Source organism: Dipodomys ordii, unplaced genomic scaffold, assembly GCF_000151885.1.
Source record: "Dipodomys ordii isolate 6190 unplaced genomic scaffold, Dord_2.0 Scaffold104, whole genome shotgun sequence".
NCBI classification, from domain to species: Eukaryota; Metazoa; Chordata; class Mammalia; order Rodentia; family Heteromyidae; genus Dipodomys; species Dipodomys ordii.
The window spans coordinates 510,977-521,604 of NW_012267320.1; the positions used below are offsets into that span (position 1 = coordinate 510,977).

General features: G+C 50.0%; 1 protein-coding gene across 1 annotated transcript in view; it reads left to right on the forward strand.

The window, feature by feature from the left end:
- Kcnj6 (potassium channel, inwardly rectifying subfamily J, member 6) overlaps positions 1 to 10,270 on the forward strand; it is a 34,525-nt gene extending 24,255 nt beyond the window's left edge. Inside the window, exon 2 of the mRNA XM_013027480.1 lies at positions 9,948 to 10,270. Within this exon, the coding sequence (XP_012882934.1) occupies positions 9,948 to 10,270 (323 nt within the window). The remainder of the gene's footprint in view (positions 1 to 9,947) is intronic.
- Positions 10,271 to 10,628: the final 358 nt, after the last annotated feature.

Below are 10,628 nucleotides of genomic sequence, written 5' to 3' on the forward strand. Positions count from 1 at the left end.
CAACCACCTCCTCTTCCTGTCCCTCCTCCTCCTCCTCCTCCTCCTCTTTTTCCTCCTCCCCCTCCTCCTCCTTTTCCTCCTCCTTCTCCTCCTCCTTCACCACCACCACTACAACCACCTCCTTTTCCTGTCCCTCCTCCTCCTCCTCTTCTTGTTCTAGTACTCAGGTGCTTGAACTCAGGACCTAGACACAGTCTCAGCTTTTGCACTCAAGGCTAGAACTCTTGTCACTTGAGCCATGCCCTCACTTCTTAGCTTTTTGAGAAGGATCTCACAAGCTTTCCTGCTTGGGCTGGCTTCAAACCAGGACCCTCAGATGTCAGCCTCCTGAATAGCTAGGATTGCAGATGTGAGCCACCAGGGCCCGGCTCTCCTCCCCTCCTGATGAACATCCTGACACCCAGAAACAGAGGGGTAATGCAGCAGCGGGAGGGACCCTGTCTCCCATCGGGACCCCAACATGGGATTTCTATAGACATCACCCCAGAGGAGTTTGTGTTTTAGAGCCCAGAGTATTTGCAGCGCTTCTGCCATGGGCCCAGATTTGCATGTCACTGAGCCCACCACGGTCCCGACTTCTCCCCTGGGAAGCAGGGCTGTGGCGGACACTGAGCGCTGTGGCCTCCCGGTCATCCTGGAGCAGCTGCAGTGGCAGGCCTGATCAGAGAAGGCCCCAGCGTTGCCAGGGAAGGGAGCAGATTCAGCCCAGCCTGCACTTGCCTTGCGCCCCTTCCCCCCACCCCCAGCCAAGCTGGCCAACTTTTTCTTTGGGTCCTAGTCCTCATTCCCACCACATAGCAAGCACCTCAGGGGGCCCTGGGCTGGGACAGGACAAGAACAGACCAACAAGGCCAAGTCCTTAGAGTCTATCAACACCACTTCCCAGGGCTCTGGCAGCCTCGCAGACACCGCTAATGGGTTCCACTGACAGCTCCGTTGTCAGGTGGGAAACTGTGTCCACCATTTGGTGAACAGCTTTAGAGCCCATCGGGGGCAGCGACAGGACGCCAGAGGAGGAGACAAAATCTGGACGTGGCTAAGGATAGGAAGAACCCAGTATTCACGGCCGATCCCATGTTCTGAGTCACTGGGACAAGGTTTTGGACATAATCTCCTTAGCGTTCCAGACAGCTGAGGAAACGGAGACTGCAGCCCTACACCCACCCAGATACCCCAGTGCCCACAGCCAGGCCCTGGCAGCAGCTGGCCCCAGCTACCCACCGAGGACTTCCTTCAGTCCCTTCTCTGCTCCTTCTTGTATTTCTTCTTCTTCTCCAGTCTCCTTCTCCTCCTCACCTGCAGCATGAGGCACGCCTGGATCTGCACAGGGGTCCTGCAGCCCAGGTCGAGGGCCCGCTCCCTTGATCAGCACACCTTTGGGTCCACATTGCTGGCTTATATGGTGCTCAGCCCCTGGTCAGGAACGCAAGCCCACTGTTTCAAGCCATTCTGTGGAACAGAGTAGTCTGATCTGGGCTACAGTTCCCAGGATGCCTAGAAGAAAACAAAACCATAAAGCGGGGGCCTGTGTGGACCTCCCACCCGGGATACCACCAGGGGCTGTGATGCAGCTGAAGCCACAGAGACTGAGATGCCGAGAAACTGGGCAGGAACCATCTCGGGTGAAAAAAATGAGAGGGGAGGTTCCAGCTAATATAAAGACTTAACCCAAAATTAATCATTGGAGGGAATAAGGGGTTTTCTGTCTGGAAGTGTAGGAGGCAACATTTCTAGAGACTGTAAATTTGAGGAGCAGAATGGAAGAGAAGAGGGGCCCCGGGCATCAGATCTGGAAACAGCGGTCAACAGAGCGACCTGGAGCTACTGCTGCCTCAGTTTCCCCTTTTGCAGCAGAAGCTGTGGGACTGCCTTTGTTGTTGTTGTTGTTGGTGGTGGTGGTGGTGGTGGTCATGGGGCTTGAACTCTGAGCCTGGGCGCTGTCCCTCAGCTCTTCAGCTCAAGGCTAGCACAAACCAAGGAGGGCAAGGGCGGGGAGGAAAAACAAGAAAAGAAGACCATCTCTCACCTCCACCGACTTCTGCAGGAGCCTTTAAATCCTCCACAGAGCTTTATACAAACATCAGGCCTGCCTGCCTGCCTGCCTCCTGCACTGCTCCAGCAAACGCAAGGCGCTGCTAAACATTCTGCACTGCAGATATTTTAGGAGCAATTTTTAAACGGCTACACAGCGGCAGAAACCTCACAGAAAAGCCAGTAGGCGAGGGGAAGTATTTCCAAGAGATTTGGGTTTTCTCATTCCAAATAAATGCCATGTGTGCTTCAAATGCTTCACCTACCCCTTTATTCGTGCATTTTTCCCACCACATGGCTTGAGGTACCCTGATTCCGCTTGCATTTCCCACTTAATCTCCAAGATGGATGTGTTGGTCATGCTATGGGCATGAAATCAGTTAATTGGGCCCTGACTTCTGACAGCCATCTCTACACCACCACCACATCCGTTCCACTGTGATGTAAAAAAAAAAAAAAAAAAAAGCAATCTGTGCACATTTAAGAGAAAACACCTTGTTACAAAAAATAAGTCTCACAGGGCTGGGAAGGTGGCTCAGTGGTAGAGTGCTTGTCTTGCATGCATAAAGCCCTGGGTTCGATTCCTCAGCACCACATAAGCAGAAAAAGCCGGAAGTGGTGCTATAGCTCAAGTGGTTGAGCGCTAGTCTTAAGCTGAAGAGCTGAGGGACAGCACCCAGGCCCAGAGTTCAGGCCCATGACTGACAAAAAATAATAATAATAATAATAATAAGTCTCAGTGCTTAAGCCCCATCTCATAGCATGACAAAATGAACGTGAGTGGACAACAGATCTGATTTCATATCACCTGCTTACAAAACAATTACAAGCAAACTGGGGGTAGTGGCGTACTCCTATAATCCCAGCTACTCAGGAGGCAGAAATAGGAAAATCAGGATTTGAGACCAGCTCAAGTCAAAGCCAGAGACCTATCTGAGAAAACAAACTAATAGCAAAAGGCAGGAAATGTGGCTCAGATGCTACAGCACTTGCCTAACAAGGGCAAGGTCCTGAGTTCAATCCCTAGTACAAGTTTCACAGAAACTTGTTTGCCCCAGAAAACCATTTCTTGGGGCAGAGACTTTTCCAAGTCATGCACTGGTTGCCACTTTGTTTAACTGCCTTTTTACTGATACTTCAATGAACTTTTCACACGACAAAGAATGTTCCATAGTTCTTTGTGCCCAGTATTATCCCTCTTATATCAACATCTCTGAGAGACAGAGAGAGACAGAGAGAGGCCTATAGGGAGCCACATAACATCTAGTATTCTTTCTTCCTTGGAAGAAAAAGTCTGTTGGAATTCTTGTGAAGAACAGCCAGTGAGTTCACTTGTCTCCTTTATAAATAACAGCGGCTCTGTGGGGCTCAGCGTGTTCTTTATTCAGAACATAATGCAGCTCCTGCTGGCTGCGGGTGTAGAGCTTAGAAATTCACCTCATTACTTGTGGCACACAAATTCCTGCCCATTCAAGTCCTGGGGGGGAGGGCTAAAGTCCTTTCATGCAGCTCCCAAGAGTTCCAGAAATCTCTGCCATTGACTCCGAGCAATGGCACGGCATGAGCCACCTGCCCTGGGTCACATGTCTGTCTGTGTGGCCTTAGGAATGTCCAGGCTGTCCGCTTAGGCCTAGTCCTCCACTTCCCATCCAGGGCAAGGGCAAGAAAGATGCATCCCCAAAGACAGGGGCGATGATGGACACAGATGTGGAGAGGCAAATCCTAACTGTCCACCACATCCTGGCTCTTGTGGGCGTTTTCACTGGGCCTCGGGAAGTCATTTAATCACATCTAAGGTTGCTCATGGCTAAAATAGGAGTGGCAAGAAGTAGCATCCTTCATGGGGTGGTGGGAAAGATCCAAGGAGACCAAATGTAAAGGGTGAAAGGGGGTGGCCAGGGAGCCCCAGGACTCGCCCAAGGTCACCCTGAGATATCCCATCAGCACTTTCCCCATGGCTGCTGTGTCTGGGGCTGGGGGACAGTGGATCTGAAGTCAGCACCAAGGGGAAGAAAAGCTGAGAGAAGGTCTTAGCTGCCAGGACAATTCTCCCATCTATCAGGGCACAGACACATGTTCAATGGGGAAGGAAGCGGACCCGTCAAAGCAATGGAAGTGCTACAAGTGACTGCCATTGGCGGAGTATAATGAGACAGGAAAGCCAGACAGTGCCAAGAAGTTAGGAGGCCTGGAGAGGTGGCACTCACTGATTACACGAACGAATGAATGAATGAATGAATGAGCTATCATACATGCCCTCCGTCCAGTGCTATACAACATGTTCTCTAATACCGCACGTGCACACACATACACACGCGTGTACATGCACACACAGTGCTTATTCAGGTTCTAAGCAATGGCCAAGCATGTACAAGGGCACTTGTGCCAAAACTCCTACCTCACAATCTCTCTGGACTCTGGAGGTGTCTACTCTGCTTTCTTTTTTCTGGAATTCATTTTGATAATTGTGATTTACATGTTCAGAGGCACATAGGCATTGCCTTGGGGTTCGTCTCCTAAGAACATCCTCCTTTGGTCCCACTATGAATGTCTAGAGACTTGTCTAAGTTATCATGTCCCAGTGTATTTTAGATCTAACTTGCACATGTGAAAGAAAACATGTATCATTGGTCTCTCGGAGCTTGGCTTACCTCACTTCACATGATTTGTTCTAGGTCCATCCATTTCCCTGCAAAGGACATAAGATTATTCTTTAATAGCTGTGTAAAATTCCATTGTCTATACTGCTTCTTGAGCCCCTTACAGTCTCCTGGTGTTTCTGCAGGAGAGATATTTGATATTGTCTTATAGAGTTGTTTTGCCCATTTATCCTAGTAGTTGTTATAACAAAGTATATGTGCCTCTAACTTTCCTATGGGGAATGTGTTGTTGGCTAAGACAGGTCATCTGGCCTTACCTCATACAGCCTGATAAGGAAAAAGAGCATTACATTGGAAAATGAGAACAGGGAGATCATTCGGTGGATTCTTTTGCTCAGAACACCAAACTAGAATGCCAACAGGGTTGGAGTTAGGATGGAAAGGACTGTGTTAGGGGAAATATACCAAATACTCACTGAAGTCCTCACCTCTGCTCACCTCTGCGGGGTAAATCCACGCTAGAAGTGGCAAAGCATTGCCACAGCGGCCAATCTCACCCTAGCCCTCCACACTGCCTTGGAACGTTACCATTTTTCTCTGGACAGCCTGCTCTCTCCACACATCACCTCAATGAAGGATGACCCAGATCATCCAATCAAGCGCAGCCTTCTTGTCTCAGTCCATCCCCTTCTTCCTATTTCAAAAGAACAAGTGTTCATAACCGAAGTCAGTGTTGGTGTCCATTCTCTTTTAACAGAAGTCCACGTCTTCCCTCTGCTTTAGATCCCATCCCCTTATCTGTAAAACCAGCATCTGCATTTGTCCATGGGTGTCGCTGTTTTAGCACTATAAGTCATCTGTCCCAGAAAGCCTCTTAGTCCCTGGCAACCAGGAAAGCCATTCATTCTCAGGCATCACAAGTAACTCCTGATTCCCTTTCTCCTGAGTAGTCAGTCACACTCTCTTGCCAATGAGTCCTTTGCATTAGTGAGTAACTGTGTTCATGTCTCTTCTGCAAAATCCAAACTTCTCGCAAGAGTGCTGGATCAGTGAGTTATATGTAGGTCTCAAGTCAGACGGCTAATAAAAGGTTACAATTACATTGGAAAGGCACCAGGTGAAATATGAGTTCCAGCCTCACAGTGGAAGACTGCACATCGAAGCGTAGAGTCAATGAAACATTTAGGTTAAAAAAAAAATGTGGAGCCACGCCTGTCATGCTAACTACTCAAGAGGCTGAGATCTGTGGATCAGGGTTTGAAGCCAGCCTGGGCAGGAAAGTCCATGAGACTCTTCTCTCCAATTAACCACCAAAAATCTAGAAGTAGAGTTGTGGCTCAAGTGGTAGATCACTTGAGAAAAAAATAAAAAAAAAAGAAGAGTCTTGAACAAAACAAGCTTAGGGATAGCACTCGGGCCCTGAGTTCAACCGTTCAGGACTGGGGGACAAAAATGAGGGCTTTTCTCTAAATGTCCATCTAAGGAAAGAGATCAAAAAGTAGTCAAGTAAAAAAGCAAACTAGACACAAGTTTAGCCATGAAAATCTTGGTAAAGCAGCAGAGCTAGAAAGGAGTGGGTGAAGACAGAATCCTGTCCAAGCAAATGTCCCAAACCCGGAGAAATCCCACGGACGGCACCATTCGGGGGGGGGGGCGGGGGGAGGGCAGAGAACCCACACGAAAGCCCTTACACCAGGCTTGGCAAGGATGTGGTACAGCTGCAGGCTGCATATGTGAGGCACCCAGAACAAAACCCGCCGCGGCCACTGCTCAGTGCGTTTGTTCAAGGCTTGAGGTCCAGGAAGGAAACAGAACAGGAAATGAGTGTCATTAAGAAGACAGCTTGTTACTCACAAGTGCTCAGGGTGGGTCAGGGGACAGAGAAGATGAGGAGGAAATGGCAGGCCTGGGCCTTTATTATGGTGTCCATGGGGGAAAAAAAATCAAAGCTGTAATAAGGATAATGGTTAAGAGTCTGTTTAATAAATGATGCCATAGCTTGGCACTGGCTCACTCCTGTAATTCTAGCTACTCAGGAGGCTGAGATCTGAGGATCAAGGTTCAAAGCCAGCCTGAGCAGAAAAGTCTGTGAGATGCTTTTCTCCAATTAACCACAAAACACTGGAAGTGGCACTGTGACTCAAGTGGTAGAGCACTAGCCTTGTGTACAAACTTTCAGGGACAGTGCCCAGGCCCAGAGTTCAAGCCCCAGAACCAGCAAAAAATAAAATAGAATAAATAATGCCATTAAGAACATGTTAGTCTAGGCATTCACACACAGTGAGAATGAAGGACACTCTTAGGGGAGGGGCACAAAGGCACAACGTCTCTGATCATATGAAATAATTTTTAGCAAAATGAACTCCAGGAAATGGAAACTTTTCTTCTTGTTTATCTTTTTTTGAGGGGGGAATGTAGGGATGCACAGAAAGGGACAAAGGATAAAGAAATGCATCAGTGGTACTCACTAGACACTATGTGAAAAATGAACTATACAATTTGTAGGCAGGCACTAGAGGGAAAAATGGGAGGAAAACGAAGAAAGAGGTAACATTATCCAAAAAGAAATGTACTCATTACCTGGCTTATGAAGTGGGAACCCCTCTGTACATCACCTTAATAATAACAATGTTTTAATTATTTAAAAAAAAAGATGATGTCAGTTGCTCTACATTGCACTGGACACTCGTGTCTTATTTCTTCTCATCTATGACTTATCCTCAATCTAGGGAAGATGATCCCATCCCCCTTCTCTCTGATCCACACACACCATGTACGCCAGGACTGTGATGTCAAAAGTTAGACAGACAAGTGCTTTGGCCCAGAATCCGGGAACCTGCTGTTCCTGCTCTCCCAAGAACTTGTAGAGCATCCCTCAGCACACCAGCTACCCAGGCTGGAACAGGCCACGCCTCACTCCCAGGAGGAACAGAAAGATGAGATAACAGAGATTAGCCCAAACAGGAACTCGGTGCTGTTATTCTGTTCTCCCTTGTCTTTAAAAGGCAGAGGCAAATACATGATTAAGCTTTGTGATATGAATATCATATCACCCCAGGATAATAATAGGCCCAAACTGTGAATACAAACTGACACATGCCCCTGTTCTGCTGGAATCTAGCCAGCTGGCTGAGGACTTGGATACCTTATGGTGATCCTGAGCAATAGGTGATGTGTGGTGGGGGTTTTGTTGCCGATCAAGTTTACATTTGTTCTTGGAACTGTTTGCATCGCATTTGAATAGCAAGAATCCTTCTTTACAATGTCAGACTCTCCTGGATCACATTTTTCACCATAGATGGTCTGGGATGAGGAATGTGGAGATTAGGTAATATATGTACTCCAAAACTGGATTTAGACTAAAGGAGACTCATTTCCAACAGCATTACGTATGCACTGACGGGGATGTACTAAGTCAGGGGACTTGGCTCAGACTCTATAAACAATACCAAATTTTGACAACTGGGAAAGATTCCCAGTGTGAACACACTTAACTGTACTAGCTCCACAGGAGTGTCCTGAGAGCCGTAAGCATGCTGTCCATTGTTAAAGAACAAGATATCTCCCAACGTATCACAAGAAAAGCTGCCAGCTGGGCACAATGGCTCATCCCTGTAATCCCACATACTTGAGAAGTAGAGATTGGGAGGATTGTGGTTCAAGAACTTCCAGGGCAAAAAAAAAATTTTTAATAGAAACTATCAAAAAAATAATTAAAGCACAAAGCACTAAGGATGTGGCTTAAGTGGTGGAGTATCTGCCTAGTAAGTGTGAAGCCTTTAGTTCAAAAATTAGAGAGAAAAAGGAAGGAAGGAAGGAAGGAGGAAGGGAGGGAGGGAGGGAGGGAGAGAGGGAAGGAGGGAGAGAGGGAGGGAAAGAGGGAGGGAGGGAGGGAAGGAAGGAAGGGAAGGAGGTGAGGGAGGGAAGAAAGGGAAGGAGGTGAGGGAGAGAAGGTGGGGGGAGAGTTCTGACATAAAAAAGTAGTTTTATCCAAGCCAAAACACAAGTGACAAACTCTGGGAGCATAAACTATCAGTTATCCGGTGAAATGTCCCGCACAGAACGTCGCACCCCATGAAAAGTGTACACATGCTTTTTACAGTCACAAGACAGAGTAGGTGGTGTGAAGTTCACAGATAAAATCACACACACAAATAAAAGAATGAGTTCAGGCCGGGCATTGGTGGATCACGCCTGTAATCCTAGCAACTCAGGAGGCTGAGATCTCTGAGGACCATGGTTCGAAGCCAGCCTAGACAAGAAAGTATGTGAGGCTCTCATCTTCAATTAACCACCCCAAACCCGGAAGTGGAGCTGTGGCTCAAAGTGGTAGAACACTAACCTTGAGCAAAAATAAACAAAAAACAGCTCTGGGACAGCTCCCACGCCTGAGTTCAAGCCCCACAACAACAACAAAGAACGAGTTCAAGTAACGAATACACTTTAACTGTACTAGTTTAAAAGGAATGTCCTAAGATCAGAGAGAATGTTTTAATATTACTTCCCAGGTTCGTGGCCAAGAGTCTCTAAAGAGCAAGGCAAACGCAGTTAAAGCTGCAGGGACTTGAGACATGACCTTAGGGTTCTTGTACGGATTGGACGTGGGCACAGGTGCGCGTGCTCAGTGCCCTCCCGGCCCAGCCCGGACTGAGGCACGGTGAGCATGCTCGGTGCCTCCTGGTGCAGCAGGACGGAGGCACAGGTACGCATGCTCGGTGTCTTCCCGGTGCAGACCGGACGGAGGCACAGGTACGCATGCTCGGTGTCTTCCCGGTGCAGACCGGACGGAGGCACAGGTACGCATGCTCGGTGCCTTCCCGGTGCAGCCCGGATGGAGGCACAGGTACGCATGCTCGGTGTCTTCCTGGTGCAGCAGGACGGAGGCACAGGTACGCATGCTCGGTGCCTTCCCGGTGCAGCAGGACGGAGGCACAGGTACGCATGCTCGGTGCCTTCCCGGTGCAGACCGGACGGAGGCACAGGTGCGCATGCTCGGTGTCTTCCCGGTGCAGCCCGGATGGAGGCACAGGTACGCGTGCTCGCAGGTGCGCGTGCTCGGGGTCTTCCTGGTGCAGACCGGATGGAGGCACAGGTACACATGCTCGCAGGTGCGCGTGCTCGGGGTCTTCCTGGTGCAGCCGCAGCCGGGAGGCAGGCACGGTGCGTGCGCCCCACCAGCTCCGGGATCTCTCTCCGGGGATCCTGGATCCCCTGGCCAGGGTGGGGCGGGGAGGGGGACGGGACGCGCGGAGTGCAGGCCCGGTGGGAAGGCGGCCTGCCCAGGCCGGCCGCGCTCAGTCTGGCCTCTCTCGGCAGGGATGACGTGCCAGGCGCGGAGCTCCTACATCACCAGTGAGATCCTGTGGGGTTACCGCTTCACGCCCGTCCTCACGCTGGAGGACGGCTTCTACGAGGTCGACTACAACAGCTTCCACGAGACCTACGAGACCAGCACGCCCGCCCTCAGCGCCAAAGAGCTGGCCGAGTTGGCCAGCAGGGCCGAGCTGCCCCTCAGCTGGTCCGTGTCCAGCAAACTCAACCAGCACGCGGAGCTGGAGACGGAGGCGGAGGAGAGCCCCGAGGAGCAGACGGAGAGGAACGGTGACGTGGCCAACCTAGAGAATGAATCCAAAGTGTAGCCCGCCCCGCGGGGGACCCTGCCCCTCCGCCCCACGCCGCCCCCCCGCGAGAGACCCCTGCCCCTCCACCCCACGCCGCCCCCCCATGGGTGACCCCTGCCCCTCCGCCCCACGCCGCGCCCACACAGCGACTCCTCGTCTCCAGCCCTCGGCTTCTCTCTCTCTCTATTACTTTGACCTTCATTTACCTAATTTAATTTCAACATGACTAGGACACAAATCTTGGAGGTGTAAAATTTCTACCTGCCCCCTTTCGGTTGTCTAGATTGACAGGTAGACCCGGATTTGGCTAAGAGGAAATGCACTCTGGTTTATAACCCAGGCCAGGTCACACACACACACACACACACACACACAC